Source organism: Choristoneura fumiferana, chromosome 28 (assembly GCF_025370935.1).
Source record: "Choristoneura fumiferana chromosome 28, NRCan_CFum_1, whole genome shotgun sequence".
NCBI lineage: Eukaryota > Metazoa > Arthropoda > Insecta > Lepidoptera > Tortricidae > Choristoneura > Choristoneura fumiferana.
In genome coordinates, this window is record NC_133499.1 from 3,802,278 (window position 1) to 3,823,160 (window position 20,883).

The window sequence follows — 20,883 nt, forward strand, 5'->3', positions numbered from 1 at the left end:
AAGACATCTAGCGATATTTTCGCGCAGGAACCCTCATTAGAAGCTGAAAAAGAGAATCAATGTTTTCCATGTTCATGAAAAAAAAAACTTTTTTCAGGCAATGGAGTCCTGGTGGGCCGGCGCCGCCTCCACCACGCCGATGCCTGGAGGTAAGAAATTAATAAAAAAAAAACCATCTCTCTCTCACTGATCACACTTATATTTCTCCAAAAACACTCATTAAATTAAAAGTACTTGGCTTTGGGTGCCTACATCGATATTTAATGTTCAAAGAGCGTTTGAATGACAGGCTAGTGACTGACTTATGGTGCTCCGTATCCGTAAACGAAACTATCGGATATCCGAAATATAAAAACTATCCGTAACCGTAACCGAATCCGATATAAAAATTTCGAATAGTTTCGGACTGGGGCGGAGACTGAATGCGACATGTTGTGACAGGTTCTTGTCGCGCGTCCTCTGCATCTATTGTTTATTATTTCTATTGCTAAGTCGTAATTTACGACTCAACTGTTACAATTAAAGTCAAGTCATTTATATTTGCATTTTACTTTTAAACTTCCACCGAAACTATCGGATAATCCGTAATAATTTAACATCCGTAACCGTAACCGAAACCGGTATTATGTTTGACATACCGGGTGTGGCCTGTAATATGAGCAAATAATTAAAACATAGATCATACTCGTCAAACTGAACAACATTAGTTCAGCGACTTTTAAAAATATATAGTTTTTTAATTTTGATTACCCTTTTTTTAAGTTTATTCGAAGAAGCAATGTGAAGCAAAATGCTTGATGTTTGTAGCGTGACAGGCGACGTCAGTTGTGTTCTAGGATGGCGTACATTGACATCAGTATTTAATTTGTATGAAAGAAGGAAAATTCAATGACTCCATTATTTTAAGAAGTCGCTGAACTAATGTTGTTCAGATTAACGTGAACGATCTATGGTTTAATTTTTTGCTCGTATTACAGGCCACACCCGGTATATCCGTATCCATATCTAGATCCGAAATGTTATATCCATAACACCCCTTCTAACACCATTGAATCGCTTCGCGGGTGTGTTCCTCAGGATGTTTCCTTCACTGTAAAGGTCGCGGTAAATTTGAAACTGTTATATCACTGTACGGCACCCTTAACCGAGTTCTGACTCTGTCACACTCGCACACAGCATGTGGGCACTCTCTCACTCTTTCTCGGTGTGTGTTTCTAGGGAGCGGACCGCCCCCGCCTCCGCCACCGCCTATGCCTTCAGGTGGGTTTTTTTTTAAATTAACAACAGGAATGTGTCATGAACCAATAGAAACGCTTCATTTACTTATCCTCGCTTCGCTGAGTTGTTTACACTAGAGCTACGCTAGGCGAGAATTGGCCAATGAAGTGAGTCAATCAGCTTTTTCGTGTTTGCTATTCCGCCCCGTTGTCCAAGAGACAACAGTGGCAGTTTCTTAAAAATAAACTGTTATAATACTTATAATATTTGCTACTAATGTGCTAAGGAGACAGTCCATATAATAATGGGCTTGTAACTATGACAAAAAAGTACGCTCGATGGATTTTAACCACAGAAAACATATAAAAACTCAAGGTTTTTAAGAGTTGTCCAGGGGACGTAACCATGGTAACGAGTTAGAAGTAAAAGTTGATCGACCCATTGCGCTTCTATTGCTTCATGATCATGACAAACACATTTCTCGCGTCGCACCCTCGCCCATCTCTGGTGGAAACAGAGCCTGATTGGTTAAAAATAATATGGTAAGACAGTAAGCGTAATAATGTCCTAGCAAAATTTTGGAAATAAATTAGTTTTTTTTTTAAATAAAAGTTCTGGTTTTTCTATACATCTATATTTCAGTTTGTATTTTCGATATAAATAAAAGTGTTGACAAACAACACTTAACCCGATCGAAAAAAGTTTTATGCATGTTATGTTTATATCGTTGCCTGTTCTCTCTCACTCGCGCATGTGCATGTATGATATAGACGTCTCGCTTTAACAGGGAATGGGAGCGGGCCGCCCCCGCCGCCGCCAATGCCCTCAGGTTCGTATAGTTTATAAGTTCACCGAATCTCGCTCATCTAGGATAATCTTGTTTGTCCGAAACTCACTTAGCATAATACGTATGGTATAAACTTTTTTAGTAGAGTGATTATTTCGCATTAAATTTACTTGACATAAGATTCATTTTGCATAACACTCACTTCGCATAAGATTCATTTTGCATAACACGAACGAATTTCTAACAATTGTAAACAAAAAAGTAGGTTAGGGTTCCTAACCTAACTTAAACAGATTACGGCAGTCTATACGGTACACTTAGTGTATACATGAATTGTCTGTGTTTGAACGCACGTGGTAAAGTCAACTTCATGTCACTTTAACGTCATGTTAGAAAAGCCATATGAAATTGTGTAACGAGTGAAAGCGACAAGGTACGGAAATGATCACTTATTTATGACTTTGACTGTACAAGTGTTCATACAGAGTTACTTCGTGTATACGCTGAGCGTACTGTATACAGTAACATGTTAGCAACTGTTTTAGGGTTCCATTTATCAGTCTTCAGATACGGAACTCGGTCGTGCCAAATGTCGTTTTTGACGTAAAACGCTTACCTACATGGCAACAGTTATTTTCATCCTTTTATTTCTGTTTTATATCGTACTCTGCTATGTCATGGTGGTTGGGTGTTGCTCGCTCACGCATGTACATACATGTAAAATAAGGCTCTCTCGCTTTAGCAGGTTATTGGATGCCCTTGCTTTCAGGTTTATTAAGTACACGTGGAACCATGTCGCAGTAAAGCCATCATTACTAATGTCTTGTCAAGTATTGGTAATTTTGTCATTGTTATGATACTGATAATCAGAGGTCGGTAACAAAAGACTGCCGCAATATAGCTAGTGCTAGAAATGTATCTTTATCGAGTTTGTTAAATGTTCATTTAGTATACATAAATGGTTTTATAATGATAAAAAAACCATACAGTGTACCCCCAAAATAATGTTGAGAAGCTACCTTTACATATAGCAGAGTTATAACTGTTTGCAATTCAAGATTAGACAAAGAAAGACATACTTGCCAAACTGTGATTTAGAAAAATAGTCTATATATTTATTTATTTGAGGCACTGAATGCCTCTCACCTTACTAATAATTGGGTGGTTTGGTACTTATACCTTGCTCGCTTACGCATGTGCATGTACAATATGGCTGTCTCGCTCCAGCAGGTGTGAGGTGGGGGCCTCCTCCGCCGCCTCCGATGCCTGTAACTTCAGGTTTGTTTGCTTACTGCCGTATAATGTTATAATCCAAAAACGTATGTATATTTGTATTTATGGGTCTATATCATATCGCCTAATGAATGTTTGTCCTAATGTAATATTTCTCCTATTGTCGATTGTCCTAATTGTTAATTATAATGAAACCATCTACTTTACAGAAAATTTATGAAATAAACCTAACCTAAACAATATTAAATAACCAAAGCATAATAAGGTGTCCTGAAATAATTTCAGTTTCAGGTGTTAGGACTATCGATCATTAGGATAAACAACTTTAGGCGACACGACGGGCTCTCGTTATCTATATGTAAACTAGAACACGCTTGATAAAAATAGATCCTAATATACGTAACAAGTGGGGTCTATAGTATTAATTCGCATAACGTAATATTCCTAATTGAAAATGGCATAACGTTATTTCGCATAACTGAATACTCGCAATGTTAGCGTTTGCGCATAATGGAAATTGTCGTAACTAACTATGAGTTGCCATAAATTTGATAAGCATAACGTTAATTGTGAATAGTATTAATTAGATCTGAAATGTGAACTTCTATGTGAGAATATGTATTAACCGGCTGTTATAAAAAAGTGCCTATATTTGGTTTGGATAGGTATTTAACTAAATGTAAATAAAATAACGTCAATTGGTGTCTTAAATATTAAAAATCTTCCATTATCACATTTACATTTTTGTATTGAAATACACTAGTCTAGTTTGTATTACAATGATAGATAAGTAAAATGTACCAAATAGTGATGTAACGAATGTAATTTTTTGAACATTCGCGAATGCGAATGCGAATATTCAGTTTTTCGTTTTGGCGCCAAATTGTCTTTGCCAGTCTCGTTCGAACAAAGTGCGTTCCGTTTGTACTTTGTTCCGAGAATTACCCAGTCGAACGCATCGCAAAGTAAAATAAATAAATAATACCAAATGATTAAGTGAAGACTGATAATGTGATTACGAGATTAGGTTATTTTTTGTGTAAAAAACAAAAGAAATGAATGTATTTTGATTTTATTAACCTATCTATTATCTAATAATTGTATTTTTTTCTGATATTCATATTCGCAAAACATTCGCAGAAATTTTGCGAATGCGAATATGCAGAAATATGCGAATATTCGCGAATGCGAATGCGAATGCGAATATTCGTTACATCACTAGTACCAAATCTGGCAGCTTACAGTTTGTTTACATTAAGTTAAATACCTATCCAAACCAAGTATAAACGAGTCGGTTTGCTCTGACCTGACACTTCTGTTTAAGCGGTTCTTGAATGTCTCCTTGTGACTAGGTCAATTTATGTCGATTGCTCCATGATATTTATTTATTTGCCAGTGGGCGGAGGCCCGCCACCGCCGCCGCCGCCCCCGATGCCGGGCGGGCCGCCGCCCCCGCCGATGCCTGGGATGGGCCCCCGCCTCCGCCCACCGCCGATGATGGGAGGGCCGCGACCCCGCCCATGATGGGGGCCCTATGGCACCAAGAATGGTGAGTATGAGTACTATGCGTACCTTTTGAACGCCACGGTCGGCCACAGACGACAAAAAAAAATCTGCAAATCGCTCCATAGGCGCACACGAATGCGCGACATGGCGCCTATAAAAACACCGGACCGGCGGGAGCTGGCGCTGCCAAGAACGCAATCAGCGGTATCGGCAATTTTTGAAAAAATATTAGTTTTTCTTTTACAAATATACAATTTGACTCACAAATGTGTTGAAAAACATTGTATGTCGCACGGGCGGTACTAGAATTACGAACATCGACTCATTAAAGCCCTCAGTCTTCGACTTCGGGCTTCTAATAGACTCTCGTTCGTAATTCCTTATTTACCGCCCTTAGACACAATGTACTATTAATAATTATATGAAAATGAAATTATTGAATTCAAGCATTATAGCAATTGTTGTTATGACTAATGAATGTTGTATTATTTAAAGCTTATGCTCGGTAATAATATGAAATCCGTTTTTATGCTAAATGAATATTATGATTCTTGAACGTAGTAAAATTAAATTATGCTAAAAGTTTGTATGAAGATTGATCGGCACCCTCTTTGCTAACCCTCCTCTTTCCGTGACATGGGACAGGGACAACATCAGGGACTTATCATGTTTTTTTTTTACATATAACTGACTGTTACCCTAGATATCACTCTGTATCTCGTGAACTGGCGCGAAAACACGGGATGCAGACTGTCAGCAGCGCGCGCACTATTCCATCTTTTTTTAACTTACATTAAACTAATGAGGATTGCTCGTATAGACGCGCTACTCACACTGACTGATTGTATGCTGAAGTGAAGGCAGATGTGGCCAAAGGTGTATCTCACTTTTCGGCCTTTTTGGCCCCATAGCATTGAAATTATTGGAGTCGGGACCAAAATACTGGGTCGAGCTTCAAAATCCCAAAATTCTTTTGACAGAACGTCATTTCTACTCCAAAATGGTGCTTAAAGCGGTTGAAATAATAAAAGCATAGAAATTTCAATCGGTATGATGGATATAAACTTTCATCTTCATAGACTCTTGATAAGTAAATGTAACTTTGGGCGTTGTCAGTGTTGTGTGTGATGTGGTGACGACAAAAATAGTAGATTGTACAACATAAAACGAGCCATTTTACCCGAGGCGTTCATATAGCCACCCGAGCCGGTACGGCGAGGGTAGATAGACACGTCGAGGGGAAAATGGGTTTAATGCTCGAGTTACACTCTGCTTTTCACTTCCATGGCGAGGAAATGAAATAGCAACAGTGGAAACAATGATTCACTTTCTATGTACCTTTTATTTTTTATGAAGTATTATAATAATTCAATTTTTTTAATTTTACTGATTGATTTGATTGGTTTTTAGTTTTATATGAATTAAAAAATATATAAAAACTTTTTTGTTTGTGGCTGTTGACACCTGATTACCTTGGTCTTGAGTTGGTATTAGACTAAGATTTTATTTTATGCACTAGAACATAAAAAAACATTTTATGTCGCCTAGATACAGCATAAACACGAACTTTACGAGCATGAGAAGTGAAAAAACTTTTCTTTCCCAGCCCCAGCCCGACGTGCTGCCTCACGGTCTGAAGCCCAAACGCAAGTGGGAGGTGGAGGGGCCCCTCAAAAGGGCCAACTGGAAGACCATAGTGCCCGCCAAGATGTCCGAGAAGGCGTTCTGGGTCAAGGTCAGTGCTGTGGCGTGCCAGCGTGACAACTGGAGTCCCATCGGGCCGCCAATAATATGCGAGGATGTGTCGCAAGGACTGTGTTTTTCATTAACCACTAGAAACCACAGATATAGATTACACTAGATTACGCAAATGCATCTACTTCGCGTGTCCGAATCCCGACCAAACGTCGAGGTTGGCCCCATACAAAGACTGACCGCTAACTGACTAATCATGACTAGTGACTGACTCGAGCCCCACGGCGCGGGCGGGCGGCGCATTTGAATCGATTTTGCGCGGACATCGGGAATTCACATCGCTAGCTCTTAAGACGTCACAGTAGATATAAAAAAGTGACACGGTTGGTTTTCATACAGATTGAGCTGTTTGCGTTATCTAGTGTATTCTATATCTGTGCTAGAAACATTTCATTTACCTCGCCTCGCTCCGCTCAGCTGTTTCCACCAGAGATGTGCTGTGCGAGGCGAGGTAAAAAAGAAAAAACTCATTTTTTCAACAACACATTATTGGAACCGCAGCTTAAAATTGGGATTGTCTAAAAATATATCAATTTATTTATATATTTTTTTGTATAGGAGAGCAATTTCGATAATTTTTCATAGAAGGGGTCTCAATTAACTTTTTAGTGCCACTTTAAATTGCGGGGATTGCGGGCTCAAATCGAACTTCGTAGTATAATCCACGCATGCACAGTGGCGGCCTTACCCATTACGAGGCTCCAGGCGGCAGGTCTTTGCGAGGCCCTTTGTCCTTCGTGCAGGATGAGATGAAAAGGATGAGAAAATTTGCTTGGGTTGTTGCGTAAGGCCCCTGTAAGAGCGAGGCCTGGGCGATTGCGAACCAGATTAACATGAGTATGCCAAATTTTTAGTCAATCCGACCACAGGAAGTGGGTCAAATTTAGCTTCCAAGATTTGACCCAAATAAACAAACATAAGCTAAATAAAAGCTCATAAAAATTATATTTTTACAAAAAATATGTTTTATCCTTAGGTGCAAGAAGACAAATTGTATTCTCCTGACATACTCAGCGGTCTCGCGCAGAAGTTCTCAAGCAAGCCTGTCGCCAAGAGAAACGAGGACGCCGTCGATAAGTGAGTGTTTTGAATATAACTAACATTCTACCGCTGCTTCGCTCGCGTAAAATCCACTAGAAAGACCAACCGAATTGATAACCTCCTCCTCCTTTAGAAAGAAAGAATAGAACCGACTACAAAAAACTTGAAAATAATTTTCTACCAGTCTGAAGCAGGTGCCTCAGCACGAGCCAGCAGGAGTGGACCTATAGTCGTCTACCTCTACTTCGTTCTATATATTGGGCTTCAATCACTCCTGCTGGCTCGTGCTGAGGCACCGACTTCAAACTAGTAGAAAATTATTTTCAAGGTTTTTGTAATCGGTTCCATTTTCTGTTAAAAATGTTTTTTTTTGAGTCTGTTTTACTTTTTTGTTAAAAAATAGTAAGTTGTTGTAGAGGCTGGAAAGTAAGCAATAGATGAACGAGTTAGTTTGAAAGTACACTTCACAACGATTCCATTAAGCTCAAACACGGCTTAGTGACATTGGCGTCAAACTATAACACCCCTCTTGCGTCGGAGGTTAAAAATCCTTAATAATAAGAACGAAATTCTTGTTCCAGAGTGCACACATTGAAAAAAGTGAAAGACCTAAAAGTCCTAGACAGCAAAGCGGCCCAGAATCTGTCCATACTTCTGGGCGGTTCGCTCAAACACATGTCCTATGACCATATACGGACGTGTGTCTTAAGATGTGACACTACAGTGTTATCTGCTAATGTACTAGATCTTCTCATACAGGTGAGTGGAGTGTTTTGTTTTTACAAGCTTTTTAGGGTTCCGGAGCCAAAATGGCAAAAACGGAACCCTTATAGTTTCGCCATGTCTGTCTGTCTGTCTGTCCGTCCGTCCGCGGCTTTGCTCAGGGACTATCAATGCTAGAAAGCTGTAATTTTGCACGGATATATATGTAAACTATGCCAACAAAATGGTACAATAAAATATTTAAAAAAAATTTTTTAGCGTACCTCCCATAGACGTAAAGTGGGGGTGATTTTTTTTTTCTCATCCAACCCTATAGTGTGGGGTATCGTTGGATAGGTCTTTTAAAAACCATTAGTGGTTTGCTAGGACGATTTTTCGATTAATTGATTTTTTGCGAAATATTCATCTTTAAAGTGCAAATTTTCATTAAAATCGAGCGTCCTCCCCCCTCTAAAATCTAAACTGGTGGGTGCAAAAAATTTAAAAAATTCAGAATGGTAGTAAGTATATCAAACTTTCGACTTGAAATTTGGTACAGAAATGAGGTTTGGATGACAATGCACGTATAGTCAACAAAAAGTACAGACTGCAAAAAAGCTTGTATTAAAAATGTATTTTTTAACAAAAAACTTATTCAAAGTAGCTTTAAACTGCGGGTTCTCTTGCGTAAATCATTGTTTTTGGCGGTTATGTATACGTAGTATGTATACGTAATACATACTTAAATACATATTAAACATCCAAGACCCGAGAAGAGAACAAACATTCGTATTATTCATACAAATATCCCTATAAGTATTATACCTTTAACCTCCTACCATACAACAAAATATGACATCGAAATTTAAAACTTAATGTCTCATATATAAAGTTGTTATTTTTTTTTGTAAAATTTAATGATACAGAGAAAATGACACTTTATTCCTTTTTCAAAAGATATAAGTTCTATTGCTTACAATATGTACTAGTATTATCACTTTGAACCCCAGGAGGTTAAATATTGGTCCACAGTACCTCCCCCCAGCGGACCAATTAAAGAAACTAGCTGAACTCAACAACAAAGAAGAACTGACTGAAGCAGAACAGTTTGCGGCGACGGTGGCCGACGTGAAGCGACTAGTGCCGAGACTGAGGAGTCTGGCGTTCCGGGAACACTACGCTGAGATGATATCTGAGGTCAAACCGGTGAGTCAGCAACATCTATACCTATAGGCACTTGTCCCACCGCCGACGATGAGCGAGCAGAGCGAGTAACTAGAAACGAGTGGGCGAGCAGTGAAAAGCGAGTGTTCGAGCACGACGGGCGATTGCACGCTCCACTCGCTCGAGCCGGGCGGCCGCCAAGCTAACAGCGCTGAGCGAGTATTATTAGTTTTATAGCTCTTGTCGCTGTGACAAAAGATGTAAGAGCGAGTTCTCGCCGGCAGTGTGAACCGCCAGCGATCAACTATTAATATATATATATATATGTCTCTTTTACTCACACAGGATCTTATATCTTTTGTTCGTTTCTTGAGCGAGAAAATTGTCGATAGCCAATCGTTTCCTCGCCGGCGGTGAGACAACTGCCATAGATATGACGGAAGCAGAACAATTTGATTTGCACTTCACCGGTTTTTTTACTCGACTGCCCGAAGGAGGGTTATGTTTTTCTAGCGTATGTATGTATGTATGTACGTAGGTATGTATGTCCATTTCTTTGATCTTCGCTGCAGCCTAAACTGCTAGACGGATTTTAACATATGAGGTATCATTGGATTCGTCATAACTGTCGAAGTGACATAGGGTATATAATATTTCAATATGGCGTCTGCGAAAAAAAATATGGCGAAGGAATGGAAAAATATATTTTGTATTGTAACAATACGGGTATCAAATGAAAGCTAATAATTAGCTCATTCTAAATACATATGGGTTATTATACTTTTAATCTACCGTTTTCACATAAATATAAAAAAAGTGTAAAATAAAACATTAAATAAAAAAACAAAAAACCCGACTGCCTTAAAAACTAAAAGGAAGAAAATAAGTCTAGTGGTCTAGAACTCTGTCAAGAAGCTCATTTAAGGTTCAACAGTCGGGACCCATTCAAATCGTAACCAGCTCAAAAACTCTTAGTAATGGGTCCCGACTGTTGAACTGTATGTTACAATCTCTACATGTTTTTTTATTTTTTTTAGGCAGTCGGGTTTTTGATTTTTAAATACTTTTTTCACGTTTTTCAGGATATCGTATCGGGCACGGCGGCGTGCGAGGAGGTCAAGTCAAGCGCGAGGTTCGCCAAGATATTGGAACTTCTGCTGTTGCTTGGGAACTATATGAATACTGGCTCCAACAACGCGGGGGCCTACGGTTTCGAGATCAGTTTCCTTACTAAGGTTAGTAAAGAGCTTGTGTGTTTGTGTGTATGTTTGTTAATTCTTCACGCTAAAACGGCTGGACGGATTTGGGTGAAATTTGGTATGTAGATAGCTGGACATCTGGAATAAAACATGGGCTACTTTTTATTCCGATATTCCCACGGGATAGGGATAAAATCGTGAAATTTCAACCGCTGGGTTTAGAGTCATGAAATTTTGTTACATTTTGTAAGACCACGAAAACTTTATGTTTGGGGATTCCCAGGGGAATTTCGTAAAATCCCGTAATTTCAATTGCAACTTAACTATCAGATCGAATAATTTACGCGTGCGTAGCCGCGGGTGAACTCTAGTGTAAATAATAAAACAAATATCATGGGACAATTGACACCAATTGACCTAGTCCCAAACTAAGCAAAGCTTGTGCTATGGTTACTAGGCAACGGATACACATACTTACATGGATAAAAAAGAACTTAAACATATATTAAACGTCCAAGACCCCAGAGCAAACATTTGTATTATTCATACAAATATCTGCTCCGAATGGGGAACGAACCCGGGTCCTCAAGCGTCATATTCAGGTTGAAGCCTGACTAGGCTGTCCGGTTGTCCAGTTGTCTTGCAAGTTGAATTTGACCCACTTTCAATGGTTGGATTGACTGGTGGCATACTTATGTAAATCTGGTGACAATACAATAATCTGGTAGTGATATCCTGGTAGTCCGGCCAGGATCGTCTCTGCAGGACGGAACTCCTCAACGGTTAATGGCATCGACTTGAAATTAGGTACGGAAATGTAGTTTGGTTGGATGACATGCAAGTACAGTCAGCAAAAAAACTTGTATTAAAATTTTAATATTCAACATCATTTAACATTAAAAATTAATTATTATTACAAAAAAATATTAAAATTACAAATATTTAAATAAACAAAATAAAATCAACCTAAAATGTATTAAAATAAAAATGGGGAACGAACCCGGGACCTCAAGCTTCATAGTTAGGTTCTCTAACCAGCTGAATTTGATCCACTTTCAATGGTTGCATTGACTTAAATGGTGGCCCAGCCAGGATCGTCTCCACAGGACGGAATCCTCAACGGTTAATGGCATCGACTTGAAATTGTGCTTGTAACAAAAACTTTTTTTTTTCAGTTAACAGCGACAAAAGACTTGGACAACAAACAGACCCTCCTCCATTATCTAGCGGACACCATCGAGCACAAGTTCCCAGAAGCGTTAAACTTCGCAGAGGAAATGCCTCACATAGACAGGTACGTTCTTAGCCATAGATAGCGAGTGAGCAGTTACTCTAGGGGGGGGGGGTTATGGCTTGGATGATGATGATGATGACACAATACAATAAAATGACTCTTTATTGTACACCAGAAATAGTAAGCGATACAGAAAACAGGTACACAGAGAGAAGATTACAAGGTAAGCAATAGGCGGCCTTATCGCTTAAGATGACGATGACGATGATGATGATGATGATGATGATGATGATGATGATGATGATGATGATGTGTTCACAGAGCAGCGAGAGTGTCAATGGAGAACGTCCAGAAGGCCTTAAAGAAAATGGACAACGACATCAGAGCGCTCGAGACTGATTTGAACAACTCACGGGTGCCGCAGTGTCCGGATGATCTGTTCCACGAGACTATGAGTGTATCCTTTTGCATAGTGTTTTTTGTGTAGTGTACTTACATAAAACAACTGCTAGTCTTCAACCTCCTTCTATTGTAGTCAGCGCCAAAAAAAAAAAAAACTATTTCCTCACTCCGCTCTCATATTTATTCTATATCTATCAGTCCACTATAACCTCCTTTTTTCTCTCATTATTAACAAAAAACCGGCCAAGAGCGTGTCGGACACGCCCAAAATAGGGTTCCGTAGCCATTACGAAAAAATGAAGTAATATTTTTCTAAGGATTTCGTATTTTATACGGAATCTTCCAAGTTTAGGTATATTTTATACTTTAGGCTATTTACTCTTAAACTACTAATAATTCTCAAGCAAACTTAGCCGTTATAGTTTTCCTTAATAATTGATTATACTTACTACCATCCTGAATTTTTTCAAATTTTTCCTCCCACCGGTTTACATTTTAGAGGGGGGGAGGGGGACGCTCGATTTTCATGAAAATTTGCACTTTAAAGTTGAATATTTCGCAAACAAATCACTGAATCCAAAAATCACCTTCGCAAACCCCTAATGGTTGAACCCCTAAAGACCTATCCAACGATACCCCACACTATATACTCGTAGAGCTGGATGACAAAAATAAATCACCCCCACTTTACGTCTATGGGAGGTACCCTAAAAAAATTTTTTTTAGATTTTTTTTATTGTACCATTGTCGACATATTTTACATATATATTCGTGCAAAATTACAGCTTTCTAGCATTGATAGTCCCTGAGCAAAGCCACGGACGGACGGACAGACAGACATGGCGAAATTATAAGGGTTCCGTTTTTGCCATTTTGGCTCCGGAACCCTAAAAAGGCAAATACAATCAACTCATGATGCAACTTATGCCTCTCTAACTAGAATTGCCATCCTTTTTGTCAATATTAAAATTGTTAGTACTTTATGTTCTTGTGACTTGTCTTTGGCGACAGATCCTTCACGTCTTTTGCTTTATATTATAAATTCCTTAAACGCAAGCGCCAGTCGTTCGCCAAAGAGGCCCGCGAGCAGTGCGACCTGCTTCACTCGATGTTCCGCAAGATGGACGCGCTCTATAGCGAGCTTGCAGAGTACTACGTGTTCGACCCCCAGAAATACACGCTGGAGGAGTTCTTCTCGGACATTAAGACTTTCAAGGATTCTTTTGCGGTACGTCCCTAGCTTTAAAAAACTCCTTAGGGCCTATGCTAGCCGGGTTTCGTCTAAAAAGCAGCTGGTCTAAGTAGCAAGTGGTCTAGGAAGCGACTGGTCTAAAAAGCGACTGGTCTAAGAAGCTATATACTGGTCTAAGAAGCAAATGGTCTAAGAAGCGACTGGTCTAAGAAGCGACTTGTCAAAGAAGCAACTGGTCTAAGAAGCGACTGGTCTAAGAAGCGGCTGGTCTAAGAAACGACTTGTCAAAGAAGCAACTGGTCTAAGAAGCGACTGGTCTATGAAGCAACTGGTGTAAGAAGCGATTTGTCTAAAATTCTTTGTTGACTCAAAGTCGACGGAGCTCCGCTTAGCGTAGCTGAGCTTTAGCGTAGGCTCTTAAACCCTTAAAACTGTATTCATACATTAAAAAAAAACTTGTACTCAACTCGGGATTCGAACCCGGACGTTTTGAAAAATATAACTTACATTATTAAAGAATATGAAAACAATGTATTTTATTCATTCTAGATATCGTGTTTCATAGTAACATTTATTGCTTATGACCTACACTATCGATATCCAAATGGAAATAATGTTAGTTTTTTTTTTCAAAACGACCTGGTTCGATTCCCGTACTGAGAACAAGATTTTTTTTGTTTAAATGCAGTTTTTCTTGTTACTAAAGTCGATGACTTGGTTCCTAAGAACAGATCTTCGTATTATGTCTTATAGTTTCCGATCTAAATGAGTCACCCTTTATAGGCGTACGGCAATAAGAAAATCTTGTAATCTTTTTTTATACCAGACGGCGCATCATGAGAACGTGGTGGCGCGCGAAACGGAGGAGCGGGCGCGACGCGCGAGAGAAGCGAGAGCCACCGCCGAGCGAGAGAAGCGAGACCGCCAGCACCGGTACAAGCAGCTCGTCGATATGGACCAGGCGCAGGACGGCGTCATGGACAGGTGCGGGACAGACAGACGCACACACAGACAGATGCACACACAGACAAGCTCGCTCTCTCACTCACACACACACGCACAAATTTATTCATAAATTTATTTACCTTTTACAGTTTGATGGAGGCGCTACAAAGTGGTACTGCCTTCAGCAGAGAGCGGCCAAGAAAAAAAGCAAATCCTCGTGTAGCCGGAGGTAAGTGTCTATTTATAATAAGAAACTTTGAAAAAAAAAATATAAGATCTACAGGGTGTCTAGAGACCTGGCTTTAAATCCAAGGTGCGATCCTACACGCATAACTGAACTACTTTTGTTCTGCTACTTTTTTTAAATATGATATGACCACTCCTAATTTCATTTTTTAATACATGTTAAATCAATTCAATTTACGGGATACATACTAAATTGACAGCACATTGATAAATGTATATCTTAGCGATGTGAAATAAATGTCAAATAGTAGATTGTACAACAAGAGCATATAACGAGCCATTTTACCCGAGGCGAGGGTCGACGTCGAGGGGAAAATGGGTTTAATGCTCGAGCTTTACACTCTGCTTTTCACTTCGATAGCGAGGAAATGAAATAGCAACAGTGGGAACAATTGTTCACTTACTATGGACCTTTTATTGTTCATGCATTACTATATAATAATAAATTTTATTGATCTATTTTGATTGATTTGGTTGATTTTTAGTTTTATGTAAATAAAAAATTATAAAAAAAATGTAGGGACTTTTTTGTTTGTGGCTGTTTACACCTGATTGCCTTGGTCTTAGACGAAGGTTTTATTTTATGCACTAGAGCATTTATTACTTTGAAGTCATTTTATAGCGTCTAGATCTAGCATAAATACGAACTTTACGAGCATGAGAAGTGAAAAATTATTTAAAGGCCCCAGTACCAAGATCTAAACTCAAGTTATTTGAAAATGTTACAAAACAAAAGTGCTTAGTTATGCGAGTAGAATAAAACCTTTAAATTTAAAGCCCCCATGGTCAGAGATACCCTGTATACCTCAACAAGTTCGTATGTGGTACTCTGTAGAACTATGTCGCAGGGAGCCTCTGCTGCCTTTATCAAGATTTTTTTGATATGTGCGGCAAATGCTGACTGCAACAGGGTTGCAGTGTGTCACATACGCACTTGTCAAGGTGTAGTTAGTATGACAAGCGAATCCTGGCATAAGTAATGTAAAGAAAACTTGCTGTTTTGGCAACAGTACAAAACAAATCCGGCAAGCAACAAAGTAAATCAAAATTAAATGGGGAATGTCTGAAAAATTTAGAAACGCTTGGAACTTTTTATATCGATAGGAATAACCTTTCTAATTAACAGAAAAAAAATCAGATTTTTTTAGTAGCATTGATTAATAAAAAAAAATGAAAGAGTTTTCTTTACCGCCAAATTACGACAGTCCCGGTCGGTTACGGGTTGTTCCATATTGTTCCATGTGTCTTTGACTCGATCGTTTTGACAGGTGACACTGTTAACCGGGCCGAATAGTACTGACATGGAAATACCGACCCTGTTTTTCATGTACACGCCCATAGAAACTGACATGAGCTTCTATGGGTGAGTAGATGAAAAACAGGGTCGGTATTTCCATGTCGGTATTATCCGAGCCGGTCAAGAGTGTTACCTGTCAAAACGATCGAGGCAAAGACACGTAATTTTTTATTTATGTTTTTTATTCTGGACTATGGAACAACCCGCAACCGACCTGACTGTCGTAATTTGGCGGTAAAGAAAATTTTTTTTTTTTAAATAATTGATGCTACTTAAAAATCTGATATTTTTTTCTGTTAATTACAAAGGTTATTCCAATCGATAAAAAAAGTTTCAAGCTTTTCTAAAATTTTCACCCATTCCCCATTGTGACATATGTTAAACTGGGTATACACATTCGCACGAATACGCGTACCAAGCAGTACGATAGAACGACGTCCTCTCTCCTTATTATTTTTAACGGTTTACTAATGTTTCGGCGAATAACGTTTGGCAACCTGTTCATTTCGCAACTTTACATTTCCCAACTGTTTAATATTTCTGAAGCCGTAAATATTTCAGGATTTTAGAGTTCTACACGATGGCCCTGAAATAAATCCTGAAATATTTAAAGTTTTAGAGTTTGCGAAATGAAAAGTTGCGAAATGAAACAGGTTGCCAAACGTTACGTTGCGAAAAGGCAGTACTCGATTTTTAACCCCTGATGCAAAAAAGGAATGTTAAAGTTTTACGCCAACGTCTGTCTGTCTGTGGCATCGGCATCGTAGCTCTGAAATGGATGGACCACATTCGACGCGGTTTTTCACGTGAAACCGAGTTTAACTGCGGTGGTTTTAAGCTATGTTTCATTAAAATCGGTTCGGCTTTTCTAAGTAAGTTAGGTTTTTGACGGACCCGTTACTGGTTATCGTTGAAGGCTGTGCTCGAGTTTGTGGGTTCGATCATCGAGTTTGCTTTCGTACAAATATTTGTACGAATGTTTGCGCGCATGTGATTATCCCCTGTTACATACACGTGTGATAGAATTTTTTATGTGTAAAATGTGTTGCTAGTCGTATTTCAATTTGCCGCCACTCTTTTGTCCCAGGATTCGCTTGTTAGAAAATATCTGAAAATCTTTGGCTATAGTTTCTGTAAGTGTACGGTTGGTAGGAATTATTGCACTTTAGAAGCATTTACATAATTACACTGTAAATCCAAGCTGCATACGTAGGCTGAAACTTCCGGTCACGTGCACACATCATAAGACTCATTATGCCATGTTCATTTCACGCGGCACTTAGAGGATTTAAGCGATGACGAAGGAGTGGTGCACGAGATTTTGCACCTTATTGAAGGTATGTCTGAAATGTCAGCACAGCGCTATACGTTTTGTTCAATTGGGTAATATGTTTAGGAATAATACACCAATTTTTTTTTCATGCAATTGTCGCTTGGTCGAATTATTGTTTGATCGAATTTTTCAGCATAATTTTGCTATTTTATTAATGTGCTGTTTTATTGACAATTCGGTTTAACGTCAAGTGATTCGGCGAAACGAAAATTCGGCGAAGTACATATTCTAATAAAAACATATTTGGTGATGTGGGCAGTGTACCAAAATTTTGGGATACTGAACTTTAATGTATATGACACAGAGTCTGCGTTGCGCTGCGGCCTGCGTTTGAGAAGAAGAACTGGACAATACATATTACAAGTTTATATCTTAAATGTCTACAGGGTCATTGTTCTAACACTAACATGACGAGTGGGGCTAATATACAATAATGGCTCTTCCATTTCGTGGATACGGTTTTTTTTTAATTATGGTTCCTTTTATATAGTAGATCTACAATGTGTCCCAGTTGTCTACATCAAGCCAGAAGCGGGTTATATGCCAAAGTCATAATAATCATCGGATAAACATAAAAAAGTAATATTACACGAATATAAAGTTTTGAGAAAAGTTTTTTTTTGTGGTGTTCCAATATACGTGCACTGGAAATCGGGACCTATTTTGTTTAAGTCTCAAAAAATATTTTTTCGATATTTTTAATGGCATATTTTTTTAAATACGGATCTACTTTTTTCCCTATTGTTGTTTTTATAATGCTGGTGTTACACTTCTACTTTTGTGTGTACTTAAATCTTTATTAATATTTTTATAATAGTTATTATGATTTTAACTATCACCCGATTCCGGCTTGACATCTATTTCTAAGACACCTTGTATTCTGAGATTTTTATTACGTTATTATTCGGTAGCTACTCTAACCTAATAATAGCCCCCTCGTCGGATATGCTTTTGCCTTAGATGTCGTGGTTCGTATAAGTTTACTTTTTCTTTGTTGTTCATTCGTTAATACTTGTACATTTAAACTAGTTTGCTAATGTCATTCTAAACTCGAAACAAAAAATCGGTTTTCTTTTTCTTCCTCATTTGAATCTTCAGGAAAACGAAGAAAACCGACGAGTCCTGAGCGACAATAACATTCTGGTACTGTACAATAGTAGATTGTACAACGAGAGCATAAAACGAGCCATTTTACCGGAGGCGTTCATATAGCCACCCGAGCCGGTACGGCGAGGGTGGATAGACACGTCGAAGGGAAAACTTTCGCTTACTAGGTACCATCAGCCAAATAAGTGGTCTATCAATTTTAAACAAGTTCCTATCAAATGAATATGTCGCTAATAGTCGAGCTTTCAAGTTGACAGACACGTCTATTGTCATTATTGTTTTGTGACATGCAAACGATTATCAACTTTAGGGTGGTAGACCACATAAGTATTTGGCTGATGGTACCTTTTATTATTCATGCATTGCTAAATTTGCTAATATAATTATAAACATTTAGGCCTTGGTCTTAGACGAAGATTTTACTTTATGCACTAAAGCATAAAAAGTCATTTTATGTTGCCTGGATCCAGCTTAAACAGAACTTTAGGAGCATGAGATGTGAAAAACATTTTATATACTTAACATAGGTATTTGTGCCGCTGATTATTAGACGTGGTGGGGTAGTTTGACCTCTGGCCTCTCAAGCTGAGGATCGTGGGTTCAAACCCGGACTCGCACCTCTTGAGTTTTTCGAAATTCATGTGCGAAATTACATTAGAAAATTTACCACGAGCTTTACGGCGATGGAAAACATCGTGAGGAAACCTGCGCCAATCAGTGGTGTGTGTAAAGTTTCTAATTCGCACTGGGCCCGCGTGGGAACTTCTGCCCAAGCCCTCTCATCCTGAGTGGAGGCCTGTGCCTGGCGGTGGGACGTATATACGCTGGGATGATGAATAGGGTTTATGCATGGAACTAAAACAAAGCGAATGTCCATCAATTTTTTAGTGTACCTCGTTGCCATGGTAACGTCTCCTGAGTTACAAATCCACTAAAAGTTAGGAGTTGTGACAGTTTTAAGGCGTCTCCTAAGCATGCTAATAGTTATACATTGCAAACATTTTTCTAACAAAACTGATGTCTCCTGAGTTACGGGGCAGAATAATATACACTAAACAGTTGATTGACCTATATTAGAAAAAAAAAATTAAAGGTTAAATTATGTAAAATGTGTGTTGAATTTTTTATTGTGTTTTTGAACTTTTGTTACCGCTTTAGCTGTAATTAACCGTTTGCCTGCAGCCGAGCGGCGCGCGCAGCTGAGCCGGTCGCGGTCAAGGTCCGGCCTCACGGGTCCGCTCACCGCGAGGGAACTGACCAAGTAAGGGTTAACTCATAACTATTTTCACGAAATAATTACAAAATTAAACTTAGGTACAATTATTTTATTCAGGAATTCCCACGGGAATTTTTAAAAAATCCGCAACTTCTATTCAGCTGCTGGATCTAATGATTTACGTGCGCAAGGTCCGCCCGGATTGCTACCACCATCTTGCTCGCTAATCCTGCCGTGAAGCAACAGTGCTTGCACTGTTGTGTTTCGGCGTGGAGAGTAAGACAGCCGGTGAAATTACTGGCATCCCATCCCTACTGAGTCCCATCTTAGGCCTCTAGGTTGGCAACGCATGTGCAATATTCTGGTGTTGCAGATGTTTATGGACGGTGGTGATCTCTCACCACCAGGAGACCCACTTGCTCGTTTGCCATCCAGAAATTTCAATTCTGCTGCTGCAGGGCTACTACGAAACTCGAAACTCGAAGTTCGTGTAGTGCGGTCCCTCTGTCACTTATACTATTTAATACGAGAGCGAGAGGGACTGTACGATACGAACTTCGAGTTTCGAGTTTCGTAGTAGCCCTGCTGGATCTAATGATTTACGTGTGAAAAACCGCGGGTAAACATTAGTATTATATTTAATCCATTTTGTTTTGTTTCAGCGAGTTGCTAGGCAACGCGTGACCCATAGCTCATATCAAGTGATACTAGCTCTAGTGCAAGCTCATGCGGTGTGCGGCGTAGTTTTAGTACAGGCAAGGCTGATCGAGGGACGAAATGCCTCATATATGAGGCACATGAGACAAAGTGAGTTATGAGGCCTCTACCTCAGGATGTGAGCTTTGGCTGTAATAGGAATGGACTTCATTATGCCAAGTTTAATGTAGTAGGCTTTCTGACGGGTTGAATATGGGTCCGTGTCGGTTGGCATAATTGTTGAAAGTCATAATGTTTGTTTGTCATAATGTTTTGTTTGTCATAATTGATATAAACAAACCTAACCTAAAGTATAGAGTTGTACAAGTGATCATTTAAAAATTATGAGTAACAAAAATTATGGCAAATATTACATTATGGATTTGAAAAATTATGCGACCAGATATGCATCCGTGGAATATTGCTAGATGGCGTTGGTATCGTGAGGCTCGACTGACGTTACCGTCTTGCTTGCGATGTCAAACGTGCCTCACAAGACTATAACTCCAAACCAGTATGAGAAAACAATAATTGTAAACTAACCTTTTGATCATTATAAGAGTGAAAAGGAAACGGCGATTCTCTCTTTGTTTAATTCATTAGTAAAACT

At 39.0% G+C, this 20,883-nt stretch overlaps 2 protein-coding genes across 2 annotated transcripts in view; both read left to right on the forward strand.

The window, feature by feature from the left end:
- LOC141443695 (uncharacterized) overlaps nt 1-4,762 on the forward strand; it is a 32,788-nt gene extending 28,026 nt beyond the window's left edge. The window contains exons 6-10 of the mRNA XM_074109045.1: nt 98-149; nt 1,219-1,260; nt 2,006-2,047; nt 3,236-3,283; nt 4,635-4,762. Coding sequence (XP_073965146.1) covers nt 98-149; nt 1,219-1,260; nt 2,006-2,047; nt 3,236-3,283; nt 4,635-4,762 — 312 coding nt within the window. The remainder of the gene's footprint in view (nt 1-97; nt 150-1,218; nt 1,261-2,005; nt 2,048-3,235; nt 3,284-4,634) is intronic.
- The window catches only part of LOC141443829 (protein diaphanous-like), an 85,268-nt gene that overhangs the window by 56,746 nt on the left and 7,639 nt on the right, over nt 1-20,883 (forward strand). Inside the window, exons 19-30 of the mRNA XM_074109200.1 lie at nt 6,351-6,479; nt 7,476-7,576; nt 8,122-8,299; nt 9,275-9,448; nt 10,489-10,641; nt 11,781-11,899; nt 12,161-12,296; nt 13,305-13,469; nt 14,260-14,417; nt 14,528-14,607; nt 19,544-19,622; nt 20,240-20,384. Of these exons, the coding sequence (XP_073965301.1) occupies nt 6,351-6,479; nt 7,476-7,576; nt 8,122-8,299; nt 9,275-9,448; nt 10,489-10,641; nt 11,781-11,899; nt 12,161-12,296; nt 13,305-13,469; nt 14,260-14,417; nt 14,528-14,607; nt 19,544-19,622; nt 20,240-20,261 (1,494 nt within the window). The 3' untranslated portion in view covers nt 20,262-20,384. The remainder of the gene's footprint in view (nt 1-6,350; nt 6,480-7,475; nt 7,577-8,121; nt 8,300-9,274; nt 9,449-10,488; nt 10,642-11,780; nt 11,900-12,160; nt 12,297-13,304; nt 13,470-14,259; nt 14,418-14,527; nt 14,608-19,543; nt 19,623-20,239; nt 20,385-20,883) is intronic.